This window comes from Dendrobates tinctorius, unplaced genomic scaffold (genome assembly GCF_039654945.1).
Source record: "Dendrobates tinctorius isolate UK_male_01 unplaced genomic scaffold, ASM3965494v1 ptg000518l, whole genome shotgun sequence".
Lineage (NCBI taxonomy): Eukaryota > Metazoa > Chordata > Amphibia > Anura > Dendrobatidae > Dendrobates > Dendrobates tinctorius.
Window position 1 is genome coordinate 158572 of NW_027362177.1, and position 17265 is coordinate 175836.

Genomic DNA, 17265 nt, shown 5'->3' on the forward strand with positions numbered 1-17265 from the left:
GGAAGAAGAGAGAGAGAGAGAGAGAATTTTTTTTCGCCCGCCAGTAAGGATTTCAGGGTTAAATTTCCGGCTGACTTCCTTTCTCCAGGCATGCGCACTGTAAAATGCGGATCCTGCAGCCAAAAAAAGTTGCAGGGTCCGTCCAGGCATGTCGGCGGACGCAAAAAATTTGGCGGATAAGCAAAAAAACGGATCCAACGGATGGCCATCCGTCAAGATCCGCCGGTAATGCAACTCAATGGGGAAAAAAACGGATCCGCAAAAAAAAAAATGGCGGATCCGTTTTTTTCAAAAACCGGCGGATTTTGACTGATGGTCAAAAATGGAAGTGTGAAACAGGCCTTAGTGACTTTTTTTTGTTCATCTGTCAGTCGGTTTGTTTTGTTGCTCTTGATATTATTTAACTTGTGTGGGGTGCCGTGAACTAAGATAAGTGAGGGGGAGGGGGAATTCTTTAACTAACCTGCCTATTAGTGACTTTTTTGTTGCTGAATTTCATTGGCTAAACCTTCAATTGAAGGTTGGTATTTAGTACACTTCAAGCCCAAGCAAGCACTACTAACTTCATCTGTCAATCTGTTGCTTTTGTTGGTTTTGATATTATTTAAAGCTGAGAATAAGGTCTCACAAAAGAACGTAGAGGGAAAAATTGTGAGAAAAGCCATGGCTTTATTTTTCAGGGTGCTAAAAGTGTCTGGTAATCGGTTCCAGGCACTCCAAATTTCTTGTTCGTAGTGGCACTCCTCTTGATTCTCCAAGCGATACCTTTCCAGATTCTCAAGCTTTGACCTCAAGTCGACAAACACCTGAGCCCAGTTGCTGTCTTGAAATTCTGCAAGTTGCATCTCCATATCATCAATTTGCATCCATTGGAAACCATTTAATTCCAAACTACTGTAGACTACTACATCAGGATACTTAATTATTTTCATGGTCTGAACTAGGCTTCTAAATTGATTAAATCTATCACTGAACTGGTCAAGTAACGAGTCTAAAACATGCTGGTACTTTATATGCAAGGGTTCCATTTCATTTTGTACACCTGCACTGGCCTTCTCAAAATACTTTGTTACTCGAGGAAAATACTTATAAGTTTTAGTTTCTACATCTCGCTTGAAAATTTTAAGTTCACTTTCAAAAGCTTTTATGTATCCAAACATAACGTCAATACTTTTGCCAAAACCTTGTAACTTTAAGTTCAGTTAATTAATATGAACAGAGAGATCTGTAAAAAACAACAGGGTGCTGACCCACTTATCATCATTGAGCTGAGGAAAGATTCCCAGATCCTTATCCTCAAGAAATACCTTAACTTCTTCAAAGCACTCCACAAAGCGCTCAAGAACTTTGCCTCGGCTCAGCCATCTTACATTATTGTACATCAGCATTCCACTGTAGGCGGAATCAACCTCCAGCAAAAGTGCAGAAAATTCTCGCTTGTGAAGGGGGCGAGCAGCTATTAAATTAACTATTTTTGTAACAACTGACATTAAGTCGTTTAAGTCGGTGAATCCTGCCTTGGCACATAAAGCCTCCTGATGGATAATACAATGGAAAGGCACAATCGGATGTCCAATAGCATCCGTAAACAATTTGACAAATCCAACTTTTTTCCCCACCATGTTTGGTGCCCCATCTGTCGTCACTGACACAACTTTAGAGATCTCAATGCTTAGGTCACGGAATGTTTGAATAACAACCTTACATATTTCGCTTCCTGATGTACTAAGTTGTTGGCACTGATACTAACTTTATCAACTCTTTTCTCATTGTGAGACCATCAGAATATCGACCAATAATGGCCAACTGAGCATGTGATGTGACATCAGTAGTTTCATCAAGAGAGATCGAAAAATATTTGCATTCACTTATGTCTCTCTTTAATTGATGTTGTACATTTGTGTTCAGTCTCATTATTCGGTCTTTTATGATATTTCTACTGAGTGGTAAGTCAGATATTCTTTTAATAATTGCATCTTTATTCTGCATATCGTCAAATAGAACTGGCGCACATCTTAGGAAAGTTTCTTTAATAAATTCTCCCTCACTGAGTGCTTTTCCATGCTGAGCTATGGAGTGAGCAATGCTCAAACTTGCAGGCGTTAAATTTGTAGAGCCTTTTATAAATTGATGCATGGAATTAGATTGGCTCTTATAAAGGTGTAGCTGCCTGGAAATGTATTCCTTCCTTTCATCCTCACTTTTTTTCAGGAGCTGGGAATGATTAGTTTCAAAATGTCTATTTATATTCCACGTTCTGCTTACTACTGTTTCAGAACATAGAACGCAAAATGATCTGCCATTTTTTTCTATAATGCCATACATCTCAGTCCATAACTCTTGAAAGGGTCGGCTACTGCTATGACCACTTCCTTTACTTAACCTTGTTTTTTTATTTTTTGGGTCCATCAGGGGGGCAGTGGCAGAAGATAGAATTATAGATAGCCTGTTAGCCCTGCAGGCAATTAGAGGTTAACTTCCCTAACTGACCACAAGACACATGGCACATGTAACTGTCTTTTAGGAAAGGGCAGGGTTAATAAGCAGAGATAGGGGTTAACAAGGATGCAAAACAGTAAGAGTGGTGAAATGGAGTCTGCACTATGCTGATGGTGTTCCTTATGTAAATTAAGATGGCTGCTGCTATTTCTAATGACGGTAAATGGCACCCATATCACAGGCCCCCGCCTCTCCCAGCCTCCCCCTCACTTATCTCAGTAATGCTTGTTTATTTAACAATCCACGACACCCCAGGGCCCAGTAGATTGGATGATGTTGCTGGTTATAACCGTTATGCAGTTGCTGGTAATCACAAGGGGCCCCCAGAGATGCGATCTGCGGCAATCCGCTTCTCCCTGCTGTGCTCCGCCGGCCGGAAGTGAGGGCCCCTAGCGGCCTAACCAGAAGTAGCAGAACTAGACGCTCTCTGCCGGAGTTCTGTTATTTTGGCCTACAGACCTCTGGCACAAAGTTTCTACACTGCACGTGGCCACGCAGGAGCCGAGGATGAAAACATCCTTCTTGGCATGCAGCCCCATAATTTTCTGTATGCGGCCGCGTGTCAGCGAAAATGGCTACGAGTGTCAGCACTGACACGTGTGTCATAGGTTCGCCATCAGGGGTTTAAACTGTAGTTGCTAACCGCCTGACTGTCCTGCCCAATGCCAGCTCAGACCGGTTGTGGACCGCACTTGATTCTGCTTCTCCATGTCACCAGAGCAGCTCTTCCCCTCTGCTTTGTCAGGGTGTGACTGCTGATGTCATGCTGATTGACAGACGACTCCCTTCAGTCTAATTGGGGGAACCAGCTATCGATCAGCATGATGTCGGCAGTCATTACCTGTCAACAATGCATCCCAGAAGAGCTGCTTAGTTGACATGGAGCAGGAGAAACACCAGCAAGAGCGGTCTGTGACTGCTGTGAGCCAGCAGTGGGCAGAGCAGGCAGGTAGTTAGCTCAGGTCATATAATCAGGGTCCACCATCAACATACCTGTCTTCTTGTCCTATAGTGGGCTCCTCGGTATCTTCACTTATCTTGACTTCTGCAAGTTCCTTTTCTGTGGTAACTCTGCAGGATACAGAAAGGAAGAATTACTGGAGCTTTTGCACAGACCTGACCACACTGCAAAGTCATAAACAGGTCATTGTCTGTCTAACGGATGCGACTGAAACAGAAGAGTCCTATTGACTATTAATGATCTATTACGTTCCATTATGTGTCAGGTTTTTTTTCTTTTTTTTTAAGATATTAATGTTTTTTTGTTATAGTTATTTAAAAAAATTTAAATTTTAAAAATGGTCAGTAAGTGTAATATTGGATTCCTACTTCCGATTATTCACATGGACATGCATATAAGCATCATCTGAGCTTCAGAAAAAAATATCAACGTAGGACAATCCCCTTTAACATAATTTTAACAATAGGTAATTTTCTGACATGTTCAGTTAATATAAGCTTTTCTACTGTATACATACGTATAACAAGCAATTCAGGAATATCATAACAAAAAAGACAATGCACCTCCCTTCCCCTTTCAGCTATAGTGACCATCTTGTTACTTTTACTAAGAGAACAGATTTCTATTTATTTTTGCGATCTATATCTGAAAGAGAAAAGGCTTAGATGTCCATCCTGAAGTATTAAGATATTGGTGTAACTGAGACAAAATGTAGTGATCTCAGGCTTACGCCTGTCATTTACACCATAGCTCTTCAGTGATCACAGGAGAATATAGCAAAGGGACAGGGTCTGCGAATGGTCCTTAGATTCAAGTCATTAGCATTATGTTAAATGGAAGTGGCGTGGGCACTTTAATTGTGGGTAGGGCACCTCTTATTCCCTTGCTTACTGATTATCTTATTTACCATTTTCTTAAAGCCACAGCAGGTGGTTCCTTTCTTGCAGGAATGCTTTACAGTAAATTAGGGCCCTCGCAAGTGGTGTGATGGCATTTTTGGTAACATTGTCTTTCGTAAAATAAAGCTTCAGCTTTAAAGGGACTCTGTCACCCCTTTTTTTGAATATGAGCTGCCGGTGGATCCGCAAAAAAACGGATCCAACGGATGGCTATCCGTCAAGATCCACCGGTAATGCAACTCAATGGGGGAAAAAAAGGATCCGCCAAAAAAAATGGCGGATCCGTTTTTTTCTAAATCTGGCGGATTTTGACTGATGGTCAAAAACGGAAGTATGAAACAGGCCTTAGTGACTTTTTTTTGTTTATCTGTCAGTCGGTTTCTTTTGTTGCTCTTGATATTATTTAACTTGTGTGGGGTGCCGTGAACTAAGATAAGTGAGGGGGAGGGGGAATTCTTTAACTAACCTGCCTATTAGTGACTTTTTTGTTGCTGAATTTCATTGGCTAAACCTTCAATTGAAGGTTGGTATTTAGTACACTTCAAGCCCAAGCAAGCACTACTAACTTCATCTGTCAATCTGTTGCTTTTGATATTATTTAACGCTGAGAATAAGGTCTCACAAAAGTACGTAGAGGGAAAAATTGTGAGAAAAGCCATTGCTTTATTTTTCAGGGTGCTAAAAGTGTCTGGTAATCGGTTCCAGGCACTCCAAATTTCTTGTTCGTAGTGGCACTCCTCTTGATTCTCCAAGCGATACCTTTCCAGATTCTCAAGCTTTGACCTCAAGTCGACAAACACCTGAGCCCAGTTGCTGTCTTGAAATTCTGCAAAGTTGCATCTCCAAATCATCAATTTGCAACCATTGGAAACCATTTAATTCCAAACTACTGTAGACTACTACATTAGGATACTTAATTATTTTCATGGTCTGAACTAGGCTTCTAAATTGATTAAATCTATCACTGAACTGGTCAAGTAACGAGTCTAAAACATGCTGGTACTTTATATGCAAGGGTTCCATTTCATTTTGTACACCTGCACTGGCCTTCTCAAAATACTTTGTTACTCGAGGAAAATACTTATAAGTTTTAGTTTCTACATCTCGCTTGAAAATTTTAAGTTCACTTTCAAAAGCTTTTATGTATCCAAACATAACGTCAATACTTTTGCCAAAACCTTGTAACTTTAAGTTCAGTTAATTAATATGAACAGAGAGATCTGTAAAAAACAACAGGGTGCTGACCCACTTATCATCATTGAGCTGAGGAAAGATTCTCAGATCCTTATCCTCAAGAAATACCTTAGCTGCTTCAAGGCACTCCACAAAGCGCTCAAGAACTTTGCCTTGGCTCAGCCATCTTACATTATTGTACATCAGCAGTCCACTGTAGGCGGAATCAACCTCCAGCAAAAGTGCAGAAAATTCTCGCTTGTGAAGGGGGCGAGCAGCTATTAAATTAACTATTTTTGTAACAACTGACATTAAGTCGTTTAAGTCGGTGAATCCTGCCTTGGCACATAAAGCCTCCTGATGGATAATACAATGGAAAGGCACAATCGGATGTCCAATAGCATCCGTAAACAATTTGACAAATCCAACTTTTTTCCCCACCATGTTTGGTGCCCCATCTGTCGTCACTGACACAACTTTAGAGATATCAATGCTTAGGTCACGGAATGTTTGAATAACAACCTTACATATTTCGCTTCCTGATGTACTAAGTTGTTGGCACTGATACTAACTTTATCAACTCTTTTCTCATTGTGAGACCATCAGAATATCGACCAATAATGGCCAACTGAGCATGTGATGTGACATCAGTAGTTTCATCAAGAGAGATCGAAAAATATTTACATTCACTTATGTCTCTCTTTAATTGATGTTGTACATTTGTGTTCAGTCTCATTATTCGGTCTTTTATGATATTTCTACTGAGTGGTAACTCAGATATTCTCTTAATAATTGAATCTTTATTCTGCATATCGTCAAATAGAACTGGCGCACATCTTAGGAAAGTTTCTTTAATAAATTCTCCCTCACTGAGTGCTTTTCCATGCTGAGCTATGGAGTGAGCAATGCTCAAACTTGCATGCGTTAAATTTGTAGAGCCTTTTATAAATTGATGCATGGAATTAGATTGGCTCTTATAAAGGTGTAGCTGCCTGGAAATGTATTCCTTCCTTTCATCCTCACTTTTTTTCAGGAGCTGGGAATGATTAGTTTCAAAATGTCTATTTATATTCCACGTTCTGCTTACTACTGTTTCAGAACATAGAACGCAAAATGATCTGCCATTTTTTTCTATAATGCCATACATCTCAGTCCATGTCTCTTGAAAGGGTCGGCTACTGCTACGACCACTTCCTTTACTTAACCTTGTTTTTTTATTTTTTGGGTCCATCAGGGGGCAGTGACAGAAGATAGAATTATAGATAGCCTGTTAGCCCTGCAGGCAATTAGAGGTTAACTTGCCTAACTGACCACAAGACACATGGCACATGTAACTGTCTTTTAGGAAAGGGCAGGGTTAATAAGCAGAGATAGGGGTTAACAAGGATGCAAAACAGTAAGAGTGGTGAAATGGAGTCTGCACTATGCTGATGGTGTTCCTTATGTAAATTAAGATGGCTGCTGCTATTTCTAATGATGGTAAATGGCACCCATATCACAGGCCCTCGCCTCTCCCAGCCTCCCCCTCACTTATCTCAGTAATGCTTGTTTATTTAACAATCCACGACACCCCAGGGCCCAGTAGATTGGATGATGTTGCTGGTTATAACCGTTATGCAGTTGCTGGTAATCACAAGGGGCCCCCAGAGATGCGATCTGCGGCAATCCGCTTCTCCCTGCTGTGCTCCGCCGGCCGGAAGTGAGGGCCCCTAGCGGCCTAACCAGAAGTAGCAGAACTAGCTCTCTGCCGGAGTTCTGTTGTTTTGGCCTACAGACCTCTGGCACAAAGTTTCTACACTGCACGTGGCCACGCAGGAGCCGAGGATGAAAACATCCTTCTTGGCATGCAGCCCCATAATTTTCTGTATGCGGCCGCGTGTCAGCGAAAATGGCTACGAGTGTCAGCACTGACACGTGTGTCATAGGTTCGCCATCAGGGGTTTAAACTGTAGTTGCTAACTGCCTGACTGTCCTGCCCAATGCCAGCTCAGACCGGTTGTGGACCGCACTTGATTCTGCTTCTCCATGTCACCAGAGCAGCTCTTCCCCTCTGCTTTGTCAGGGTGTGACTGCTGATGTCATGCTGATTGACAGACGACTCCCTTCAGTCTAATTGGGGGAACCAGCTATCGATCAGCATGATGTCGGCAGTCATTACCTGTCAACAATGCATCCCAGAAGAGCTGCTTAGTTGACATGGAGCAGGAGAAACACCAGCAAGAGCGGTCTGTGACTGCTGTGAGCCAGCAGTGGGCAGAGCAGGCAGGTAGTTAGCTCAGGTCATATAATCAGGGTCCACCATCATCATACCTGTCTTCTTGTCCTACAGTGGGCTCCTCGGTATCTTCACTTATCTTGACTTCTGCAAGTTCCTTTTCTGTGGTCGCTCTGCAGGATACAGAAAGGAAGAATTACTGGAGCTTTTGCACAGCCCTGACCACACTGCAAAGTCATAAACAGGTCATTGTCTGTCTAACGGATGCGACTGAAACACAAGAGTCCTATTGACTATTAATGATCTATTACGTTCCATTATGTGTCAGGTTTTTTTTCTTTTTTTTTAAGATATTAATGTTTTTTTGTTATAGTTATTTAAAAAAATTTAAATTTTAAAAATGGTCAGTAAGTGTAATATTGGATTCCTCCTTCCGATTATTCACATGGACATGCATATAAGCATAATCTGAGCTTCAGAAAAAAATATCAACGTAGGACAATCCCCATTAACATAATTTTAACAATAGGTAATTTTCTGACATGTTCAGTTTAATATAAGCTTTTCTACTGTATACATACGTATAACAAGCAATTCAGGAATATCATAACAAAAAAGACAATGCACCTCCCTTCCCCTTTCAGCTATAGTGACCATCTTGTTACTTTTACTAAGAGAACAGATTTCTATTTATTTTTGCGATCTATATCTGAAAGAGAAAAGGCTTAGATGTCCATCCTGAAGTATTAAGATATTGGTCTAACTGAGATGAAATGTAGTGATCTCAGGCTTACGCCTGTCATTTACAACATAGCTCTTCAGTGATCACAGGAGAATATAGCAAAGGGACAGGGTCTGCGAATGGTCCTTAGATTCAAGTCATTAGCATTATGTTAAATGGAAGTGGCGTGGGCACTTTAATTGTGGGTAGGACACCTCTTATTCCCTGGCTTACTGATTATCTTATTTACCATTTTCTTAAAGCCACAGCAGGTGGTTCCTTTCTTGCAGGAATGCTTTACAGTAAATTAGGGCCCTCGCAAGTGGTGTGATGGCATTTTTGGTAACATTGTCTTTCGTAAAATAAAGCTTCAGCTTTAAAGGGACCCTGTCACCCCTTTTTTCGAATATGAGCTGCCGGCACCGACATCAGGGGCTTATCTACAGCATTCTGTAATGCTATAGATAAGCCCCCCCCCCCCGATGTAACCTGAAAGATAAGAAAAAAGAGCAAGATTATACTCACCGGGGGGGTCCGGTCTGGCGCCTCCCATCTTCTTACGATGCCATCCTCATACGCCTGCGCACTGCAGTATTCTGCTCTGCCTTCAACAGGGCAGAGCAGTGCGCCTGAGCAGGAGCCACGACAGGCAGCAAAGAAGAGGTTGTCACCGTTAGAAGATGGGAGGCGCTGGACCGCGACACCCATCAGACCGGACCGCCCCCCCGGTGAGTATAATCTAACTCTTTTTTCTTATCTTTCAGGTTACATCGGGGGCTTATCTACAGCATTACATAATACTGTAGATAAGCCCCTGATATCGGTGTCGGCAGCTCATATTTGAAAAAGGGTGAAAGATTCCCTTTAATATATTTCTGAGCTGCAAAAAATCCTTTTCTGATTTACACATTGATAAATACTATGACCGAAGTCCATCCATCGTTCGCTGTGTGGTGTTCTCATTATATTATAAAGGATGGAATCTCCAGCGCTGGACTTCAGTTAAAAATACATCATTTATTGTAAATTCTTAAAATCGAACAGAAAAAAGTGTGGATAAGGACATACAGGCAGATGGGGTCTCTGGTGGTCTCCAACCAACGCGTTTCGACCTAGAGGGTCTTACTCATGATTCTCATTATATTATGTCATGGTTTGTTGTGACCCTGGTCATGTAGATTCTGTCCTTAATATGCCTAGAAGTTAAAAAATCTGCCAGGATGCAGTTGATAAATACTCATTCTGCCTTCCGCTATCTCTCCCGACTCCTCCTGGGCTGATTTTAGCATTCATGTGTTCTCAGTAGGAACAAGGCAGAAACCAATGCCAGACACCATGATAACAAAAGGTTTGGCATTTAGAAATCTATATAACTCATCCTTCTCCTGATATCGTTGTTCAGGAGACACACAAACATACTAGACAGTTGGGGGTTTCCACTGAAATAAAAAATGGGTGTGTGTATTAGAGACTCTAGAGCACGACTGGACCATAAGTAGTACTCTGCAGTGATTGGGCTTGATCTTTATTAGAGATGAGCGAACCTTCTCAAGGTTCGGTCCGGTCCGGATCGGCGAACGTCCCGATGTTCCCGAATAAGAGAAAGAGAAAAAAGTGATCCAGCTGGAGACGGAGGCGGCTGCAATTTACAAAGCTTTATTGGACAACTTAAAAAAATGTTGGTTCTGTAAAAATTTCTTATAGCAAACACCAAGCACACCAGTGAGGAGGATCAACGCGTTTCAACTAAAAAATAGTCTTAGTCATGATCTACCTGCTAATACATTGAGAAACTATATATAGAGTGCACATGACATTGATTGGACAGACAATTAAAAATGCAAAAAAGCATATACAAAAAAAAAAAAATATATATATATATATTTCTTGGTCAAGAATCATCATGGACAACAGTGAATTAGGATAAAACATTTCCTTATAAGATACTGCATAAACAGTATTCAGTATAATTTTATTAAATCTTGTCTGGCATTGAGACCACGGGGAATACGAGTGTCAAGCATAAACATCCAGTATGTTTCACGGTTAAATAATTTCTGTTGTAAATTACCTCCTCTAGGAGGTTTGTAAACCTTTTCGATTCCACAAAATCTAAAACTACTTAAATTGCCTTTGTGCACATTGTAAAAGTGTCTTGACACAGCTGAGGCGGACAGGGCTTGAGAATTTACAGCGTCTGATAAATGTCTCCTGATCCGCACCTTCAGCGGACAAGTAGTGCAGCCGACATACTGAACTTTGCATGCAGTACATTCTATAAGATACACCACATTCTCAGTGTTGCAATTAATGTAATCATGTATGTCAAATTGCTTTTGATTATATGAAGACAAAAATGTGTTTGTTTTATAAACATAATTGCATGTTTTGCAACGGTTAGCTCCACATCTAAAGAATCCTGTGGCGTCCAGCCAAGTAGCTCTATTAGTATCCCGAGGAGAGCTGAGGAATAAACTTGGAGACAGGATCGAACCCAGGGTAGGAGCTCGTTTTGCTACAAACTTGATGTCACTATGTGTTAGTATTTGTTTCAATCTGTCATCTTGTTTTAGCATTGGTAAATGTTGTTTAATGATATCTACAATTTGTCCATATTGCAAGCTATAAGGAGTACTGAATACTACATATTATATTTTTTTTTATTTTCATGTGAATTATTCTGAATAAATCTACCTTTTTTGGTTGTTAATAAATTTTTACGATCTGTCTGTAGAATTCTTTCACGTGCATTATCTAAATTCCATTTAGATTATCCTCTTTGTGAAAGTCGCTCACAAGTTTTTTCTGTTTCTGCCAAAAATGCATCATTTTCAGAACAATTGCGTCTTATCCTAATAAGCTCACCATATGGAATATTTTTTAAAACATGTTTTGGATGGCAAGAATTGGCCCTAAGAATAGAATTACTTGAAGTTGGCTTTCTATAGGAGTGATCTCAACGGTATGCTTAGATACATTACCTCTGAGATTCAGATCCAAAAAATTAGTATTTTTTTTCTGAAAAGAATAAGTAAATTTCAGATGATATTCATTGTCATTGATATGATCTACGAATTTTTCAGCCTCCTTTTGTGTGCCTCTCCATATTAAGATCAGATCGTCTATGTAACGACCGTACCAAACAATATGTTTGCATATATCATTACTATCGTCATAAATATGACTTTCTTCCCATTTGAGCATAACAATGTTGGCTAAGGAAGGCGAAAATTTCGTGCCCATACTGACGCCTTTCAGCTGTTTGAAAAATCTATTATCAAAACTAAAATAATTATGGTTTAGCAAAAAATCCACAGCAGATATCAGAAAATTTTTTATGTCATTACTGTAGGTAGAATATGTGTCCAGATAATATGTCAAACTAGATAATGCCACAGAGTGATGGATTGATGGATATAAACTCACTACATCGCATGTTAACCATGCATATTCCTCCTTCCAATGGAATTGATCAAAAACTGCAGTTACATATTTGGAATCACGTATGTAGCTAGGTGTGCTTTGCACCAAAGGTTGCAGGTAATGGTCCACCCAAGATCCCAATCTTTCCCCTATGGAACCAATACCTGCAACTATTGGTCTCATAGGGGGAGGGAATACATTTTTGTGAATTTTAGGAAATGAATGATAGATTGGAGTGACAGGATGATCATTTTTCAAAAATTCGGCCAATCTGTCATCCAAAACATTCATATGAACACCTTCCAGCAACAAATTATGAAGCAAAGAATTATACTCATCAGTAGGATTAGAACTTAGTTCAAGATAGGTCTCCTTATTTTCCAAATCTAACAAATTCAGTTTTTTGTACAATCCAGCATCTAAAAGCACTATGGTGCCACCTTTGTCTGACTGCCTTACTATGAGATCCTGATTATTATGCAAGTCTTTAAGTGCTTTTTTCTCCCTTTTAGTTAAATTATAATATTTATTTTTAGATTCCGTATTAAATTTATTAAGGTCAACTAATTCCTGTTCAATTAAATCCTGAAATTGGTCTAAGACCGCTGGTCTGGATTTTAATGGATAAAAAAGTGGATTGCTGACAGAAAAAGAATCATTGAGTGAAATGGGACCCACACATGATTCTCTTTCTAATGATTTTAAGCTAAGAAGTGCTTTCTGTTCCTGAAACATACGAATATCATCAGTAATAGGAGAATCAAGATTATCTGTACAGGTAACATGTTTAGCAACATCATCTGTGAGAAAATGACATTTCACTGTCAGATTACGTGCAAATTTATTCAGATCAAGTAAAGTTTTAAATAAATCAAAGTCAGTTGTGGGAGAAAAACTTAGACCCTTGCTGAGTACCACAATCTGTTCTTCTGAGATCACGTAGCTTGACAGATTCCAGACTGGAGCCTCTAATAACGGCGATTCTTGTGCCGAATGGGATATCTTCCTCCCCCTGTGTTTACGGCCCGCACGTTTCCTGTGTTTTTTGAAATCGCTCCACTGGTACTAGGAATGTTGGAAGCCGACCTCTGATCCACAGAATGTATACTGCTCGTTGAACCAATGGAAGAGTCTGAAAGTTCATCAGTAGTAGAAAAAAAAGAAATGTCCGAAGAATAATCTTTATCTTTAAAGCTCACTTTTCCTTTGGCAGAATCCCGTCTCTGTGCTTGTTTTTTTTAAAATAGAATGTGGTCTAGTATTCCAATTATAAACTTTATTAGCAATGTAGTCCTCTGTATCTCGTTTAAATTTTGATTTCTTAATGTCCATGATATGATTTTCCAACTTAGTAATATTGGTTTTCAATCTGTCATTGTAAAAGTTAAAATCTTTAGAACTGGTGTGCCCCTCCAAAGAGCATTGCAAACTCTTTGATTTGCTTTGAGCAGGGGGTTGGACCAGATGGCCCAGGAGGTCCCTTCCAACTCTACGATTCTATGATTCTATGATTCTTTATATCCTGTTTGACAGAATTCATTTCCATGTCCTTATATTTTATTATTAAAGAGATGAGCTTGAGGGAACATTGACTCAAAATGGAGTACCATTCCTTTTCAAAATCCTCATTGAAAATTCTTGTAGGTACTTTTTTTAATCGTAGTCCTCTAGGGATCATACTTTTGGACTCGTATGATTTCAAAGTAGTCAGATCCCACCAGGTTTTCATCTCTTTGACCATTTTTTTCTCCAATTGTAGCATTAAAGTTCTCAACTCATTAGTTTCAGTTATCAAATCAGGTGTTTCATTGCTGAATACTGAGGCTACCTTAGTGAGCCTTGTTGTATCGTCATCAATATCTATAAAGTTCTTATGTAGAGGATCCTTTGATTGGAAACAGGAGAAAAAATTGTTTTAATAGAGAAAAGCTCTTAGGAGGTAGGTGTTATAAATGCTATATAGTGAACAAGTTGTCCTTATTGCATTTAAAAGGGATTATAGACCCGGTAATAGCACGACTGAAAAGCTCACAATGAATAAGTTGAAAAAAAAAAAAAAAAAGTTGTAGTCAGCTTACCCGTCTGCAAAGCAATCCCCAAGCCTGCCAACGCCCAGCACGGACTGTGGTGAGCATCCACATGAATTAGGAGCAAGAGAAAGAGAAAAAAGTGATCCAGCTAGAGACGGAGGCGGCTGCAATTTACAAAGCTTTATTGGACAACTTAAAAAAATGTTGGTTCTGTAAAAATTTCTTATAGCAAACACCAAGCACACCAGTGAGGAGGATCAACGCATTTCAACTAAAAAATAGTCTTAGTCATGATCTACCTGCTAATACATTGAGAAACTATATATAGAGTGCACATGACATTGATTGGACAGACAATTAAAAATGCAAAAAAGCATATACAAAAAAAAAAAAAATATATATATATATATATTTCTTGGTCAAGAATCATCATGGACAACAGTGAATTAGGATAAAACATTTCCTTATAAGATACAGCATAAACAGTATTCAGTATAATTTTATTAAATCTTGTCTGGCATTGAGATCACGGGGAATACGAGTGTCAAGCATAAACATCCAGTATGTTTCACGGTTAAATAATTTCTGTTGTAAATTACCTCCTCTAGGAGGTTTGTAAACCTTTTCGATTCCACAAAATCTAAAACTACTTAAATTGCCTTTGTGCACATTGTAAAAGTGTCTTTTTTTTTTTTTTTTTTTTCAAGATGTTCCCGAATGGTTCGAACATACCCGATCCCATTGACTTCATTAGGAGGCAAAATCAAACGAACAGACAACACCTTCAGCGGAGGCAAAAAGCTACCAAAACAAATAAAACTAGAAGCAGACACCAGGAAAAGTGGCATCAATTGACCCATCAATTGCGCTATAAATAATTAAAAAAAAATTGATGTGGGATCCCCTGTATTTTTTATAACCAGTAAGGCAAAACTAAGTGTGAAAACGCATAGAAAAAGTAGCAAACCCACACTAATCAGAGAAGATTGTTATTGAGTTGTGTGGTGAGCGTTACATTTTTATAACTTTTTTAATATGTTTAATAGGGAAAAAAATGTCAATAACGTCATTTACTGATTCCCTTAAATAATCTGATCGCTGTGTTGTGCAGGTCGTTACGATTACAGGGACACTAAATATGCTGCTGAACAGTAGAACAATGTACTACAACTCCAGAGTCTGCTAAATCTTTCTGAAGGTCTTTTGCAGTCAAGCTGGGTTTTTGATTTGCCTCTCTAGCAATCCTACAAGCAGCTCTTAAGCCCCCGTTACACACTATCGCTAGCAATATCGCTGTAAAGTCACCGATTTTGTGACGTAGCAGCGATATTGCTAGCGATATCGCTGCATGTGATACTTACCTCCGACCGGCTCCCCCGCTGGTTATCGCTGATCGCGCGAGAAGCTCCTGGACCACTGCTGCCCTTCCTGTGGCGCCGATGAGCGACGCGTGGAGCCCAGTGGGAGGACGCAAAATCGCCACGTCTGACAGGTAAGTAGCGACCCCTGTCCCCAGCGATGTCGCTAGTGAGATCTGCCTGTGTGGCAGCTCACTAGCGACCACCTAGCGATGCACCAGTGATCCTGACCGCGTCATATCGCTAGTCGGGATCGCTGGTGCATCGCTAGGTGTAACGGTACCCTTACTGACATTTTGCTTGATCTGCCTGACCTTATCTTGACCTTCACTGTTCCTGTTAACTGCCATTTCTTAAATACATTTTGAACTGAGTATAGGGCTATGTGAAAACGCTTTGCTTTCGTCTTACAGTCTTGTCTTGCTTTGTGGGCCTACACCATTTTCAGAGTTCTAGGTAGCTGCATAGAAGAACACAGCTGCTGGTAAATGCTGTTTTTTGGCACAAGGTTAGAGGAGGCTAGGTTGTTGTAAAGCTTGGAAATTTGCATCATCTGACCTTTCCTAACGTTAGTGAACAAGCCATAACCCTAACAGCCTAATTAAGGTCTGAAACCTTGGTCAAAGTTGTCTGAACACACAAATCTTCAAGGGTGCCCAAACTTCCAAACTTTTGCATCAGCCAATTTTTCTTTTTAATTTTTGTATTCTGCAGCGATACTACAAAAAAGGAAATTGCACAAGTGCACATGAGTGAAGATACTGAGGAGCCCACTATAGGACAAGTAGACAGGTATTATGATCGTGGACCGTGATTACAATGGCATGTAAACATTTGGGCACTCCTGGTCAAAATTACTTTTATTGTAAACAGTTAAGCAAGTTGAAGATAAAATGATCTCTAAAAGGCCTGAAGTTAAAGATAACACATTTCCTTTGTATTTTAGGGAGAAAAAATATATTGTAATTTTTTACATTTTAAAATGTAAAAAATTACAATATATTTTTTCTCCCTAAAATACAAAGGAAATGTGTTATCTTTAACTTCAGGCCTTTTAGAGATCATTTTATCTTCAACTTGCTTAACTGTTTACAATAAAAGTAATTTTGACCAGGAGTGCCCAAATGTTTACATGCCATTGTAATCACGGTCCACGATCATAATACCTGTCTACTTGTCCTATAGTGGGCTCCTCAGTATCTTCACTCATGTGCACTTGTGCAATTTCCTTTTTTGTAGTATCGCTGCAGAATACAAAAATTAAGAATTACTGGAGCTTTTGTGCAGATGTGACCACACTGCAAAGTCAAAAACTGGTCATTGTCTAATGAAAGGAGCTGTTCATTTTTAATATCCATTCATACGCAAAATGGATCTTTTCCATCTTTATAGCCCATCCCAGCTGTGTGCAATTCAACAATTTTATCCCTGGTGTCCTTCTACAGCTGTTTGGTCTTGTCATGGCAGAGAGGTTGGAGTGTGGTCGAGTGTGTGGACAGGTGTCTTTTACACCGAAAACAAATTCAGACAGATGCCATTAATACAGGTAATGAGCTCAGAGAAAGGAGGGCTTCTTAAAGAAAAACAGGTCTGTGAGAGCCAGAATTCTTGCTGGTTGGTAGGTGATCAAATACTAATTTCATTTAAAAAATGCTAATTAATTATGTAAAAAAATCATACAATGTGATTTTCCGGATTTTATTTTTAGATTCTGTCTCTCACAATTGAACTGTACTTACGATAAAAATTACAGACCTCTCTATTCTTTGTAGTTGGGAAAACTTGCAAAATTGGCAGTTTATCAAATACTTACTTTCCCCATTATACGTTTTATGGCAAACGGTCCTGCCATTGTTTTTTGTCATTTATATTTTTTTTACAATTTTGCAATAAAAAAATCAAAGACTTTATGCAAAAAATTGTTTTTTAATAATCTTTACAAAGTGTATTTATTTTCAATTTTCATCCATGACGCAAAGGTGATAG

At 39.5% G+C, this 17265-nt stretch overlaps 1 protein-coding gene across 20 annotated transcripts in view; it reads right to left on the minus strand.

The window, feature by feature from the left end:
• The window catches only part of LOC141078221 (protocadherin Fat 4-like), a 294498-nt gene that overhangs the window by 17920 nt on the left and 259313 nt on the right, over window positions 1-17265 (minus strand). For 13 of the 20 annotated variants that reach the window (XM_073565030.1, XM_073565031.1, XM_073565026.1 and 10 more), the window contains 3 exons: window positions 16446-16523; window positions 7843-7920; window positions 3493-3570 (listed from right to left, as the gene is read on the minus strand). The exons of 2 other annotated variants lie outside the window; for them this stretch is intronic. In XM_073565030.1, coding sequence (XP_073421131.1) covers window positions 3493-3570; window positions 7843-7920; window positions 16446-16523 — 234 coding nt within the window. The remainder of the gene's footprint in view (window positions 1-3492; window positions 3571-7842; window positions 7921-16445; window positions 16524-17265) is intronic. 5 more of the 20 variants (XM_073565028.1, XM_073565021.1, XM_073565024.1 and 2 more) reach the window with 4 other exon arrangements.